The 15,877-nt window shown below is 44.2% G+C and overlaps 1 protein-coding gene across 1 annotated transcript in view; it reads left to right on the plus strand.

The window, feature by feature from the left end:
• The first annotated feature begins 402 nt into the window (after nt 1–402).
• Nucleotides 403–15,877, plus strand: part of serpinh2 (serine (or cysteine) peptidase inhibitor, clade H, member 2) — a 22,971-nt gene continuing 7,496 nt past the window's right edge. Inside the window, exons 1-6 of the mRNA XM_013914647.1 lie at nt 403–436; nt 2,557–2,645; nt 4,971–5,023; nt 5,376–6,031; nt 10,870–10,962; nt 11,564–11,796. Of these exons, the coding sequence (XP_013770101.1) occupies nt 403–436; nt 2,557–2,645; nt 4,971–5,023; nt 5,376–6,031; nt 10,870–10,962; nt 11,564–11,796 (1,158 nt within the window). The remainder of the gene's footprint in view (nt 437–2,556; nt 2,646–4,970; nt 5,024–5,375; nt 6,032–10,869; nt 10,963–11,563; nt 11,797–15,877) is intronic.

Raw genomic sequence — 15,877 nt, forward strand, 5'->3', positions numbered from 1 at the left:
ACACTGACATATCCCACTCCCCAAACCCCCATCGAAAATGTGTATTTTTAGATACTCAGTGAAGCAAACCTAAACATCTTTTCAGAAGTTACAGCTTCATATTTGTGCATTTGCTTGTGTTTCTTCCATCTCCTCCTTGTCTGTTTACGACCTATTACACCGAGTAATGAGCAATCCCAAAGATTAGAAGCCACTCATACTAAAAAATGCAAAAGCCAACATCTTGGTGACTTTTAAATATGCTCGTTATGTGTTTCGGTTTAATTCACAGAGAAGGTTTGGCACCAGATTCCCAAACCAGGATGAAGCTGGGGTTAAAGCAGCGCTTCAGTACAAATCATAATTGCAGCTTAGCAGCTCAGCCAGACATTAAGAAAGAGCCCCTAATTTTAAAAGACCACAATGGAACTTGATGGAAACCAACAGCATCCCATGGGTCTGTCCAGACGGGGTCTGAACCAACTCTCTATTGGCTGAAACAGGCCAGACCTGATGACAGACAGGCAGGCCAGAGCTGACAAACTGGGGCTCACATGTTACATGCTGTTTGTTCTGTACAGACTCCAAAATATGTGAGACATGGAAGCATGGGGTGATATTCAGACGGAGGAGAGGAGAGATGGGAATTGAGTAGGAGTGAATGAAATGAGAGGAGGTGAGAAGCGGAGGGGAAATGGGTTGACACTGAGTAAGAGGAGGTGGCAAATGTTGCAGGGAAGGTGGAGGTGGGAGGACATTTTCACATATTCATAAGGAAAGAGTTTTTGAGTTTGGGTGAAATAGTAAAATGGTTGCAGTTTTCTTTATGTGTCGATGTGCTCGTCTCCAATCCAACCCTCCTTGGAGGTAAAGCAAAAAGCACAATATGAAGTCAAAACGTAGCGCAAGGAAGCTGAGCGGGTGAAACATAACGTGGAATTGATGTAGCATACACTTCCTCAAAAAATGAAAGGAACACTTTTTAATCAGAGTTTAGCACCAAGTCAGTTAAACCTCTGGGATATTGATCTGGTCAGTTAAGCAGCAGAGGAGGTTGTTAATCAGTTTCAGCTGCTTTGCTGTTGAGATGAAATTAACCTCAGGCGCACTAGAGGGGCAGCAATGAGACAACCCCCAAAACAGGAATAGTTTTACAGGTGGAGGTCACTGACATTTTTTTCACTAGTGTTGCATTTGGCTAGTATCAGTGTCACCACTCACCACCCTGCAGAGCTTGCACAGGTCCAACACATCCAGGATGGTACATCAATATGTGCCTTTGCCAGGTTTGCTCGGTCTCCCAGCAAAATTTCCAGAGCATGCAGGAGATTCCAGGAGACAGGTAGTTACTCTAGTAGAGCTGGAGATCCTTAACCCATCAACAGGACCAATATCTGCTCCTTTGTGCAATAAGAAACAGGATAAGCACTGCCAAAGCTACATAATGACCTCCAGCAAGCCAGTGGTGTGAGTGTCTCTGACCAATCAGAAGCTCTATTGGGCCCTGTCCTCACTGCCTGGCACTATGTAGCCTGATTGGCATTTGCCATAGAATACCAGAATTGGCAGGTCCACCACTGGTGCCCTGAGTTTTCACAGATGAGAGCAAGTTACATTGCTCAGCATGACCAGTCTTCATGGTTGGTCACTGATGATCTGGGACGACATATCTATGGAGAGATCCACAGACCTTTACTAGCTGGGCAACAGCGTCCTGACTGCCATTAGGTATCAGGATGAAATCCTTGGACCCTACGCTGGTGCAGTGGGTCCTGGGTTCTAACAACAAAGCACAGCCACATGTGGTGAGAGTATGCAGACAGTTCCTGTAGGATGAAGTAACCGATAACACTGACTGACTTCCCACACTCGCCAGACCTAAATCCAAGAAAACACCTCTGACATTATGTTGATGAAATATAAGCAATGTAAAAACAAAACGTGTTGTAATACTCTATAAAAATTTAATATAGGCCGACCTAGATTTACATTCATTTTGTATACCGTGTTGTTCTTTAATAGTTCCATACTGTGTGACAGTATGGGTGAACTGATGCTATACAAATATTTAAAAAACTTATGTGCAACACAAGTCAGCTCAGAGAAATTAAAAATGACATGCCTCAAACCATTACAATCCAGTCCTGCACTGATAACACCCAAAGCAGAAAACAGTGCATTTAGAGTTGTTTGGTATGTTATGAAAAGGTGTGTTTATAAAAGCAGGGATCAGGGCAAACTCTGACTGAAGCTTTTTGATCAATAATTTATGTCCTTTCCATTTAATACTATTCTATGCTGTCAATTTTTAATGGAGTTTTTTTTTTAATCATCAGTAGTAAAATAATATAAATGTTACAATATGTGTGAAACTGCAAAGGGGGGGCTGAGGAGAAACACAAGAAAAAGATGAGAGCAAGAACTGCGCGTGGGGTGAGTGGATAGCTCGAGGCCAGTTGGCAGTGACCGTAAGTGCTTTCATTGCAAGGTGCAGCTTCTGTAGCTGAGCCCTTGAGCCAGGTCTAACAGCAGCACAAATGGATAATGTGTTAAGCATATTGCTACATTTTCTGCTAGAGACGCTGACATCTGAAGCTGGGAAACTGAATCAGGCTCAGGACTTGGACAAGGTGCGGATAGGTGAGGGCAAGCAGGGCAGCATGGAGGTGGGCCTTTTGGAGGCGGGTAAAGGGGAAGGTGTTCAGCCACATCGCAGTTAATGTCCTGACTGAGCAGCTTATCGCATTCCAAAGCATTATCCCCGGGGACTCGTTTAACTGAAGGTGCAAGCCCTGATTTCTATGAATCACTCGCACCGTAACACTGCTCATTACTGCAAAGACTGACTGTGGTGCGACCCTGGGAGGTCTCAAGGGATGGGTGGTGACGCCACTGGCAGGGTTACGACCTTTGTGGTTGCACCGGTCGACTCATCACCGCCACCGTGCATCCCCAGGCCGTCGAGGGAGCTTCACTGGACGTTTGTGCAAATGCACATACATTGCACCTCCAATGCACCTTCTTGTTAGCTGCAGATGTAGTTTGATATGTTGCTGTTTTTCTCTTTCTGTTTTCACTGAGGATGCTCAATAATTAGTTGATTGGTGTCTTATTTCTAAGGAAGCCTGATAACTAAGTGTCTCTGAGGGAAGTGCGTGTGTGCGTTTTCAAAAGAGACAGAGAGCGAGAGTGGCAGCGAGCAGAGTGCTCAGTGTGTGCTTGTACTTTCTGCTGCGAATGTGTTCCAGATAGTGGTGCTGATGGCTATCTTTCGGAGAGAGCTCTATTGATTTGGCTGGGGTAAATAATTGGTTGGGTCTACAAGCTGTCATGTTCGGCCTGATTGCTAAGCATTGGTGGTCTCAAGCAGTTATCTTCCTCCATATCCCTCTCTGATCCTCCTCAAGCCTCCTTAGTCTATCTCTATATTTATTGATTAGGACCCTATATGGTCATTCTCCATCCTTAACTTTGGGCAATAATCCCTGTGCCAAAGCACTGTTTACAAGTTATCTGCTCTCCACTCCTTGTAGTATTGTAGATGGAGGGCAGGTACAATTTAAGGAGGCGAAATGAGGAGACTACAGAATGAGGACATTCAGAAGGGTCAGCTGTAATACAGCCTTTCATAGTGTGCCCTAGTTTTCCTTCATAGTAGGCTACTGAAAAGTGAGGTGTGTGTGTGTGTGTGTGTGTGTGTGTATGTGTGTAGGGGGGCTTCCCTGGAAACTCAACTTAAAGCACTTGAACTTATAAAGAAAATAAAATGCTCTCCGTAATCAACATGCCAAGATAAAGTCAGATTTAGGACATAATCACAAGTTTAAAAAAAGAAAAAACATCTTTAAATTGACCAAATAAAAAAAAAAATCTGACTGCCAGCGCTGTGGTCTATGTCCTGCGCAATGGGAGGCCTGGGTGTCAAGTTTGGGAGGCCCTGGACCACATGAGGCAGCCTCTCACGGGGTCACTGAGCTGGAGCGATGAGAAGACCATTAGCGACCCCGCTTGAGTGCCTTTGGGAACTACAACCCCCACTGAGTCCAGAACAAGAGAGTTTATTATCCCGGCAAACCCACAAGGGTTTCTTTAGAATGGAGAAACGCCTCATTTGCTGCAACCGGTGGATTTTTGTCCATTTTGAAAACCTGTACCAAGACCAACACTGCACCCACATAATCCCTGAAAAGCCCATAGGGAACCGCTGAAAGGTATCCCATCCCAACAATGACTTAGCCATATTTAATTATGGTTTTGTAAAGTATAAATGTGGGGGGAAAAAGTTGAATAGCAGGACTGACACAAAGTGGCAGGGTTTAATGGGTTTAAGACGTTTTTATACCATTAGCTGCATATTTACCTGTCATATATAGTAAAACTGAGTTCAGACTGGATTACATGTCATTCATAGAACTGCTTTGGAAAACAGCGTTATAGTTCTTTTTCACACTGTGTGCTAAGTGTGCCCTATTTTAGGTTGTTAACTAAATTTCTTTCTTTTTTTTTAAATGCTTGTTTAACATGGAGCCCGCACCTAAACAGCCCAAAGCTAAATAAGCTCACGGTGGCAGCTCCTCGTGGAAGCCTGGAAGTTTCGGGAAGAGCAGAAAGCTAACCGGGAGCTGAAGTTAGCGGGGACGGTAAACTTCCTCTGCTACGTCTGAGCTCCAGCAGCAGCAGCAGCACTTCCCCCGGAGCTCACAGCCAGGACCGCGGCGCAAAAACGACAGGGACACACGTGAATTAATTAACGGTAAATTAATGAAACGAACACGACATTTTTCTCTCTTTCCCTGTCTTCCAGACTTTTTACATTTTTGGTTAATTTTGAGAGAGTATAAGCTGAAGTAGACGACAGATGTTTGCCGTCACTTCTGTTGAATTTCGGCAAAAGTAAGGAGTCGAAGTTTTTGCCTTTTTCTTTTTTTTTTTTGTTAAAGGAAAGATTGAAAACGCACATTTCCCCCTCTCATTCGTTTGTTCGGTCCCAGCCTGAAAACTTCATCAGCGTTAATTGTCGCACGTTGCTTCTTTCGCGCAGCGGGTGAGATAATAACCGTGGATCCAAGTGGGGAGGAATTTAGAAAATCAAGTTCTCACTGCTGTGGCTCTGTAGGAGCAGTTTACACAAATGACACTTTTACAGGAAAAAAGGAGCCCTCAGGCTGTGTTTATATTGCTTTATCTCAACTATGAGTGTTGCAGTATGAGTATTACACTATTAAAAATCAGGTCAAAATATGCGCAATGAATAGTTGTGGAGGGAGGCTTTGCTTGCCTTGAGAATGAGAGGGGTGCATTCTCCTCATTCCTCTTGCTGTTATGTATACACAGACAGATTATCTCGTGTGAGCAAATCCTCATACTGACTCTCCTTCCCGTGCTCTCTGTTCCAGAACAGCCATGCTGCCCAGGCTCCCTTTCTGTCTCCTAATTTCTCTGCCAGTTCTCCTGGTGCAAGGGAGCATCACTAATTCATCCAAGAAGAGCGCCGATGCCCCAGCCGGTCCAGTATCTCGTCCGCCTCCACTGCCTCCTCCACCTCAGGGTGACCCGAGCTGGACCCTAGGTCTGCGGCTCTACCAGGCCCTCCGCTCCGACTCGAGCTCTGTAAATGTCATCTTCTCTCCTCTGCTAGTGGCCTCCTCTCTCGGAGCACTGGGGGAAGCTTCAGTCGGTAACACCTCCAGCCAGGTCCGAGGTATCCTCAACCCACCGTCCCCCGACAAGGCGGGGACGCAGGTTCCCGAACGTCTTGCCGAGGCATTGAAGAGCTTCAGTGAAGCCAACGGAACCAGCTTTCACCTGCACGCATCCTCAGCTGTGTTTTCCAAGCAGGTCTCTCCAGTCGACCAGGCCTTTGTGAAGCAGAGTCAGGCTAGGTTCAGAGTGCAGCATCAGACTCTGGGGAAAGGAGAGTCCAAGGCTGACCTGAAGCAGCTTCAGGACTGGGCTAAGGCCGGCCTTAGTGGACTGGAAGGCGCTCCTTTGGAGGCCGAAATCAAGGCCAGGGCTGGAGCTTTGATCCTGGCGAATGCAGTGCGTTTAAAAGGTGTGTAGAAACAACATTATTGTAAATTAAATTAGTGCAGGGTTACTAAAATATTAAATAACAGTGAGCATCCAATTTTGATGTCTTTTCCCGTTTTAGATGAGAGTATGGCGTGCGCCATTTTTAGTGATCACACAGCACAGACACAAGTCTTTGCTCGCTCTGTGGCGCGTGCCAGCAATCCCACCTGTGTGCACCCTGCATCTCCATGGGTGTGTGTGCGCGTGCATGCGTTGGACTCCAGCTGGTGGACACAGCAGATAAAGGATGATTCTGGGGTCTATCACTGAGAGCTTATTCATCTTCCATTGGGGGGTGATGTGTCATCTTAAATAATTGAGTAACAAGTGTCCAGACTCTCTCTCCCTCGATGTCATGCCTAACATCTGTGCTCGGAGCGCTCCAAGTCTGCGGCGGCACAGCTTGGCTGGGCTCTGCTCTTTGTGACAGGCTGCAGTGGTGGAAAGCAGTCAATATTTCTGCACGGACGCAGTCGGTTAGAAGCTCCATCTGTGATTTAACAGTTGCATCCCAAAAACATATCCATCTAAATCCTTATCTGAGGTTCATTATGGCACGCTAAATGTGCCAATAAATATCGCATTTTATTTTCGAGGGTCGGCAATATTTGTTCATCCGCACTTATCATGAGTCAAGGAAATGACTTATTTTCCTTTTTCTTATTTCTTTTCCCTTTTTTTGTGTGATTGTGGAATTGAATCTACCATCTCCTCCTTCGTGTCTCAGAGCACAGCCAACATTTTGAATGCCCGCTGACGTAGATTCTCATTTTTTTTGTTTGCGGTCTCCACAAAAGATGATGATGATGATGATGATGTGTTAAATATATCCTTCTGTCTCGCTTGTTCCTTTTTTTTGCAGCGTTGGTCTCTGTTTTTGTGCTTTTGTCACTCTCTATCACATGTCTAATCTACCCCTGTCTCCTCTCCCTCTCCTTCCCACATGTCTCCTGTTCACATCCTCCTTATCGGTGTCTATCTGCCTCTGTTCCTTCTCCTTCCTCCTGCAGGTACTGCTTTTTTTCTCCTTTTTATTAGGTAGAAAAAAATAGAAGGCAAGACTCCTGAAGTGAAAACAGGGTTCTGGCAAAGATAGACAACCCTTCAGAAATAACACTCCCTGACAGACTATACATTGATAAGCAATTTAATTAATTCTCTTTGTTTGATGTTTTTTTGACTTCATTACAAAATTAGTTTTGTTTTTTGTTTTTTTCTGCGAGCCCACCCTCATTGGTTGGTTCATTAATTTCGTGGAGCAAATATACAAATTAGATTATGCAGCAGATTGCAGCTGCAAATTAGATTACGGAAAATTGGATTCCTTTAGTTTTGATTTATAATTTTCAGCGTGGTCGATAGTTTGCTCCTTTCTCAAACCAGCAGCTCCTGCTTTTGTTCCAACTTTTGTTTTTTTCGTTATGTTTGGGATTCCAAGGACTTGAAGCAGTTGATGATGTGTTATTAATGGGATGTTTTCAGAGGTCTCGGGTGTTATTTTATTTTAGATGGCACTGAGTAGGCATCTCCATTCGTCCGTCCCCCCCCTCCCCGCTTTTGTTTGTTTCCCTTCTCCTTCCCTTCAGTTAATTATTGAAGGAAGAATTTAAAAAAAAAAAGGAAAAAGGCTCTTTGCTGTCGCTCCTCCCTCGGTCTGTACAGAGCTTTCAAAGAAAAGGAAGGTCAGGGCCAATTAGTAGCGGAACATGTTTATAGTGGAGAGATGCGAAAAGCAAAGAGGGCCAAAGAGAGGGGGGGAGAAAGAAAGGGTAAAATTAAATGAATAAAAAGGGGAGATTTCTGGGTGGAAAGGGGCAGAAGAAAAGCAAAGAGATGGGAGTGATTGGAGGAAACTGAGAAAAGTAAAGCGGGAGAGGTTGGCCTGCTGAGAGTGAAAGAGATGGACTGTCATGGTGGAGGGGATTGTAAAAGGGTCTGCCTTTGGGAGTTCCAGTCCACTCTGGTTAATTAATTCATGCTTTGTTTTGCTTTAGACAAACACCAGTGACAGCAGAGGAAAATAATACTGGGAAAAAAACAGTGGAGTGAAACTTATACAAGATAATGCGACAGCACTGGGGGACTGAAAAAGGAGAGGCGGCACATGAAGCCCCAGCTTATTTAAACTCTAATAACAGCTTCTGAAACAGCACAACTGCACGCCATCACGAGTCGATGAGGGAAGAGACCGAGCCGCGAGCCCGCATCGATTCTCCACTGGGTTACGCTTTAAGTTAACAGGACGACTCGGTAGCTGTGTGAGCGCCGCGCAGTCGTCCCGCTGTTTGTTGCTGACAGCTATTAAAAGGTTCAGGTTTAAAGCCGTCGCTCTGCTGCTGCTGTGCAGGTCTGTTTGGAGGTCAGCAGGTCATTAACCCCCCCGTGCTTGTTTTTACACGTGTGTACCGTGGAGAAAATTGTTCATCGTCGTGACATCATTTCAACAACACGGTTGCCGCTTCAGGTAACCTTCAGCCGGCCGCTTTGGAATTCCAAAGCGTGTTTCCCAGGAAGCGGACTGAATGCCTGTGATGTGTGCTAGCATGCCCGGGAGGGACAATCACACGTCTTTTCTGCTGCGATTTGTGTTTGGCTGCGCTCCATTCGAGTCTGGTTGGCTTTTGGAGATGCCACCCATGGTGTTGAAACAATTAGTCAGGCAGCTATTAATAAAAAAAAAAAAAAGAATAAGTGTGGAATTTAATAATAAGTTAAACAGTTTAAAGAAACTCCAAATGTAGACAAAGTGTAACGAGGCCTAACAGTGTGTGAAAACAGTCTTCCTCGTCTCTGTAACTTTCTAGTCTGGAGATAAATGGAGCCAAACATCTTTGAGGTTCACCATAATGGTGTTTGTTGCTTTTATGATTATTTACTTATTTTACTTTTCCAGAATAAGTTTCAGCCAACCAACTCTGTGATCCTCATACATAAGTGAGTCGGTGTTTCTTTGTAACACTTTGGTAATGAAGTGAGTGTTTTTTTTTTGTTTTGTTTTCTTGTGATTAGAGAAGAGATTTGCAGATAATGGACTTTAAACCAGTGGATGAATAGATGATGGCTGAATATGTCTTGTGTATATAAGTGTTCCCTACCAGTGAGGTAACACAGTGACGATGCTATGTTGCTTATCTGGCTTCATCTTGGTTAATTTGTTAGCTTTTCCGCTACACTTTAGTACCAAACAGCACTCTTATTTTGACCTGCTGCTGGTGAAAAGGTGAGAGGCTCACAAAGGTCTTTAGAATAGAAGATAATTGTTGACGGTGTTGATATTTCTGTAAGGAAAAAGTAATTCCTCCAAAATGGGCAGCAGATGCTGAAATACTCAACATGTGATTTCTTATTTTTATTACACACGTATATCTAAACCCATGTTCTAAGTTCAAATGCTTTTACTGGAACAGACTGATGTTGATGGTTGCCGTGAAGCTGTAACACAGCCTGTTACAGACTGCTGAGACCATATCATGTAAAATGCACTGATAAATCTGTACATCTGGCACTTTGGCAGATTTGCTGATCGTTTTAGGGAGCAGATTGGCATCCCTATGAATTGTGGGATAGCACTACCTGTTTCAGCCGCCACCGTGTCAGGCAGCTGGAGTTGATGTCATCGTATTTAAGGACGGTGACGTGTCAGGATATCAACCAGTTAAGCTTAACTGGCAAAGGTGCATCTACAGACTGTATGATCAGAAACCAGAGTGCAGGCTTATTGGTTGGGTGTGTTAGTCACATGTAACTGTAGTTTGTTTTTGTCAAATACACATATCTGCAAGTTTCTTGGGAAAATGAGAACAAAATTGCACAAAATTGAGCAGAAGCAGTTTCCTTGTGTCTTGTTTTGTTAGTGAAACCCAGTACAGTGTATACTTATCTTAGCAGTGTGGAGGAGTGTTTTGACTAAATCAGGCTGAGCATGATTTATTTTCCCCTGTCATCCATCTTCACAACTTATGGCATGTGAGGTATATCTTTTTGTCTTAAGGTAAATTATGGGGCACTGTGTCTTGTATTGATCTCTCCTTAAAGTTCCTGTGCTTGTAGGTGTCACCTTGTGCTCTGAGAACTTGGTCTGTTTTTCTTCAGAGGAATTAAAAACAGCGCGGACAAAAGACGAGTCTGCGCACAGTTCTTAATAGAGGTGCTTAATAATAAAAACCAAGCAATCAGTCTGCAGGCTTTCACATTGCCAATTGAGGCATTTCATAGTTTTTGGCCTCCTTGAACCTTAGCTTTGTGTGACGAGAGCGCTGACCTTTTCAAATGATTTATCGATAATGAGAATCATCATTAGTTATAGCCCTAGCCGGCCTCAGGTGTCATTCACAAAGAGCGCGATGGGTACAAGTCATAATCTGCCGACCTCTACGCCCCATCCAATGTCCCCTGCTCTATTGAATGGACCAGCAGCTTTCAGAGTGTGTTGTGAGGTTATTACAACAGTAATTCCTCCACTCTTAGCTCCCCTTAAATTGACAGCTGTCAGGAGGTTAGCAGGGCCAAGTGGGGATGTGTTGAACATTGAATAGGGGTCAGTAGCCTTAAGGTCTTCATAACTGCTGCAGTACAGCACTCTGCCTCAGCAGCTTTCAGGAGGGTATACATTTTTTAATGGGCAGTACACACAAATGATTCATGAGCAGTGCCAGCCAGTGTCGCTGTATATGTGTTTTATGAACATGGCATTGTTTAACCTATTGTTCACTTTTTCTCCCGTTTCATTGATTTTGTTTTTATCCTCTCCCTCCCCATGCAGTCCATCTATATGAAGCATGCTGTATTTAAAACTGCTTTTTCTTTCTCTTTGCTCAGGGCTGTGGGAGAGAGATTTCAGCGAGGAAAGCACAGATCGTCGTACCTTCCTGGGAAAGAAATACACCAAAGTGGTGATGATGCACAGAGCAGGTAAAAAAAATAATAATAAAAAGCTGTACGCAGTCTGTCACTGCGCTATTCCTGCCAGGGAATAAATGCAGCGAGAAGGAATCCAGCTCTAAAAGGGACGTGAATATTTGTGAGGTCCAATATGCCTCGCTCTAATTTATCAGTGTGTCCCTAATGATTTATTTAGCACATTTTCCATATTTTATGCATTGTCTTAAAACAGCAACAAGGCAGGGTGAGTTTCTTCTAGGATAACAGTTAAGAGACGTAGACCGGATGTATATTTCTTTTAATCTCATCTATAATGTCACTTTCAACTCACGAGTGAGAATTGTGTTACGGCTGGCTTGTTGTCGGCCTGTCGCAGCTTGCATTTCCTTTATGTATGAAGCGAAACTAACTCCAGCATTCCCTCTGCGAGTTCACTCGGTGATAGAGGGAGGTGGCGCCGAACGACTGCAGCGACACGGCTGAAAGTGCAGCTCTGAACCAACTTCCAAGAGAACTTCTGCATTAAACTACTGCTAAAAAAGAAAACGTTACTTCACAGCACTGCTTCTCTCCTTGACTCTCTGATCTTTGCTCAACTCTTTGCCTGCCCCCTGCTGTCCCCCTGCTACAGGTTTGTACCGCTTTCATGAAGACACTGACAACATGGTGCAAGTTCTAGAGGCGCCTCTGTGGGGAGGCAGGGCCAGCGTCGTGCTCCTGCTGCCCTTTCATGTCGAAAATCTGGCTAAGTTGGAAAAGCTGCTGACCCTGGAGCTGCTGTCCAAGTGGCTGGAGAAGGCCAGTGTAACCAGTGTGGCCATCTCTCTGCCCAAGGCAAACATCACTAGCACGCTCAGTCTGCAGGTTAGTTCAGCAAAGTTTGTTTTAGTACAGTGGCATAAAAAGATTCTTGCTGTGAGTCAGGTCCTTTAAATTCAGCTCATACTGCCTTTCATTGTCATATAAGTCTCAAACGGGTCATGCTAATGCAGTATGGCATAAGTATGGCTCTGAAGTGCTTAAATAGAAGGTTGAGTTAATCTTACTTCTTGGAAACGCATGTAGGAGTCCTGGTTACACCTTGTACTGTTTCCATGTGTTAAAGAGACATCAGTAGGCTTGGATAGTTTTTTTCCCCTTATTTTCCTAATACTTCACAACTGTATTTTTATGCATTACTTGTGTTTTGTTTATTTTATTCATTATTTAAAAAAACCTCATAATTAAAGCTGTTGTTGAGTGATGTCATCGTTGCTATGGATTGTTAATTACCATTGGCTACCGAGGTAGCAAGGCTTGAAGTAGGAAGAATGACATCCTGTGTCATTATAGCCGGGCAGTGTTTTGATCTAGAAAATGAACAGCCGAGTCAGGAAATGCTGACTGGAGCTGTGTGTAACCACATACAATACAAGCATGTTGATGTTAACCTACAAGAAAAGAAGGCTGCTGATGCTGCCGCTGCTAATAATAGTCATTTTTAGGTCTGGTAGTTTTGCTAATGTTAACTGGTTACAAAATTAGGAGCTAGAACCCTCCAACCTCCGTCCATAGATTGTTGCTGAAGGAATCTGTGGCCCTGCTGTAATGGACACTAATGCATTGAGGGGGTGAATGAAGAAGATGTGCTGATGATGATTTGCGAACTGGCATTTTCAAGTGTTACGTTCTTTAGACAGGGGCGCCACCAAGGAGGGGCGCCCTGGGCGTGCCTGTCCTACGTTGGTAATAATTAAAAAAAGGTAAAGGTAAAGCTGGTGCCAATCCCTGGATAGATCACTGTTTTTGATGTGCCAGCCCAGTATATTTAGAGGCCACCCCTATGAAAGTAATTCTGGAGGCACCGCTGTCTTTAGGTATAACTTTGCCCAAATTTCTTGGGTCACAATCTCCTCTAGCTTCTATGGTCACGATGTTGTTTTCCTTTTTTATTCTTTTTTCTTTCTTTTTTTTTGCATTTATACGCAGACCAGTAGACCAAGTTGTTTTTTAAGTAAGTTTAAAGTGCGGTGAAGTGGGAGCTGTGCAGCTGTTTCAAACCCTAGTTGAATTTGACAGAGTGGATCCCTGCGTGCAGCTTCAATTCTAGTTTCTTCTTCCATTCATTTCCTGTATCTGCGCACTGCATCATTTTTCACTCCACCTGATACGCTTTCTCATTTCACCCAGCAATGCAGTCATCATTCTCATTGTTTCTTTGCCTGCTTTATCCTTCTCTGGATTTTCCGCATCTCTTCATTATTCCCTGCCTCTGTCTTGGCCGGCTGCTTTTCCTGCCTTGCACTCTTCCTATCTGTCTACCCTTTTCTCACACATATTGGCACCCCCTCCCACCCCATCCTTTGGTCTTCCTGCTCTTCCTCTATGCTGTGTCATGTTTCTCGCTTCTATTTTCCTTTTTCTTTCTCCTTCCATTCGGAACGTGACCACTGTGTCTTACTTAGTTTTGTGCCTCCTTCTTCGACTGCTTTTGTTTTTTCTTTTTTAGTACTGGCTGTAATTGAAGCCTCAGTGCAGACGTTGGCTAAGGTGAGTTCAAATGTCAGTCCTTTCCACTATTCTCTTCTCACTCTTGAGGTGAAGGGTGCCCAGGTGTATCAAACCTGGGCACCCAAACCTTCCTGCTCAGAGGCTAAGAGGGGCCTGAAGATGACCATGACCTGTACCTCCTCTGTGGGGTCCCGGTGCCTCCCACAGGCCTTATTTTGCAAGAGCACAAAGGTTATGCCACAGCCCAGCTGGTAATGTGGATCTCTGCTCCTGCTACTCCCAGGGCCAGCAGGTAGCTGGTCTGAGGTACTGAGAAGTGAATAGGACAGCCAAGCGGACAGAAAGCAGCTTAGTGGCAGCTGATGCTAATGTGAGTGCATTAGGGTTGTTAAGGTTCATCCAGGCCAAACTGGAGGCTGCTGACTGGGAGGCTTGAGAGTTGTCGGGCTGGTGGAAGAGCACGTATTTTACCAGGCCGAGAGGTGTCTAACAGGGACACAGAAACATACAAGCTGCTAGAATCACACGGGCCTTTCACCTTCAGGAAATTCCTGCTGAGGGGGTGAAAGTGGAAGGAAAGTTTTCTGGTCAGGTTTATGGAATTGATATTAGTTGCAGTCACAGTTCTATAGGTTAACTTTAATACTTTTCACTTCTCTTTGTGAAATACTGTTCTTCCATGTGATGTTCCACGTGGCATCTTGTAATTATAAAAAAATCAAACTCAGATTTTCCTTTGTGGCTCCAAGTAAACTGTTGAAAAAACAAATAGAGGAACATGGCTGAGATTGCTAATTCCAAGTATCTTGAGCAAAGCACAGGAAGTAGCCTGTGACAAACAGCCAGTTTAATTGTGCTCTGTTATTACTAATACTACGTTGTTATTATTATTGACAACTGATGGAGCCTTTCAAAGAAGAAGTTTGCCATTGAAACCAGAACAGCTATGCTGAGCGCTGGCTCAGAATGACAGGCTGCTACAAGAATCTTTGCACCTTTGCAAGAGATGTAGGATAAAGGAATTTCCTAACAGAGATCTATGCAGGTATGCATGCAGCAAAGCATGAATAAGGAGAGTCAAGAAAGGAATGGCATGTAAGATCCTTGATAGCCATTAAAATGTTCCTAGATTTAGCTCAGTAGTGGATTTCTAGCATCGGTAACATCGGTTTATGGAGTTTACTCTCAAGTGGCCGTTAGAGGAACTGCAGCTTCTGGCACCATTTTTTCTGGAGGTTGCTTTTTTTACCATTTCAAACTTTTATTACTTAAATTATTTTTTTCTTCATTCCTCTTGCATCTTTTCAATGACTTGTTCTACTTTGAAAAATTGCTTAGTCTTCAATCTGACTACACCCAGAGACCAGTTGATAACACAACAGTTGTGGATGAGCTAGAGAGAAGTAGTAACAGGGGGAGGTTAGTTTAACCTGACAGAAGCAGAAGCATCCCAGTAAAACCCATTTCCCCAGGGCAGTGGACACCGACTGCAACCTTTGCCGACGTCCTATCCATATGTATGCTGTAACCTCATCATGGACTGATGAAATCCACTTTGCCCTCGTTTTACTTTAGCAAACATCTCTGTAGAGCTGTGCTACCATGTTATTCTGCTAGCTGCGCCCCGGAGAACAAGCTTTTGACATTAACATTGTCAGGAGACTCTCGGGAGGAGGATGTAATCTAGAACTAAAGCTTGAAATGGCTTCTGACACGCCTATGACTTTGCCAGAGAAAGAGCAGAAAGCATCCTGTTGCACAGATCCTCTTTTGTCTCTCCGAGGCAGTTTTACGGACAGAAAAAACAGAAAACAGAAAACCTTTAATGGTCTTAAATAACTAAAAGTAGCTGTACAGTGTTCTCATTATGCAACCTAATTATGGGTGAGCACGTTTTGGCCCCGTTTGACTCGTGATGAGTTGTCTTCCTCCGTTTGCTCTCTCAAGAAAAATAAGCGCATTTGAGAAATCATTGCGAAAGGACTCAAGCTCCAAACAAAACCCTCTACCCACTCTGATCTCATTGCGTCTGTCTTCCCAAACCCTCTGGCCAGCGACAGTTCCGTGTCTTCACTGACAATCATTTTTCCAATTGGGTCAGCCAAATAATTGCTCATCACCGTGCGTTAATGCTGTTTACCACTTTGTCTGTCAGTGCCACGGATGGCCATGGAATCCTTAGATTAGAGGGCAGCATTTGGAAAAAACGATGATCTTAGCTGTGTGTGTGTGTGTGTGTGTGTGTCTAAGACTTTCATCTTGTGTGCGTAGCAAATGAGCACAAACAAAATCGCACACCTCTGACTCATGTTGAGCGGATTTGCCACATCCAAAGGCATCGTTCGCTCCTTCACCCCAGTCCTCCCCGTTGTATCAGTCACAGGGATCTAAATCCTTTTTGTAGGTCAAACATGTGCCTCTTGTAAACCATCGCTAAGCGACTGAACCTTGGCTC

Source organism: Pundamilia nyererei, unplaced genomic scaffold (genome assembly GCF_000239375.1).
Source record: "Pundamilia nyererei isolate P.nyererei 1_Seehausen unplaced genomic scaffold, PunNye1.0 scaffold00213, whole genome shotgun sequence".
NCBI lineage: Eukaryota > Metazoa > Chordata > Actinopteri > Cichliformes > Cichlidae > Pundamilia > Pundamilia nyererei.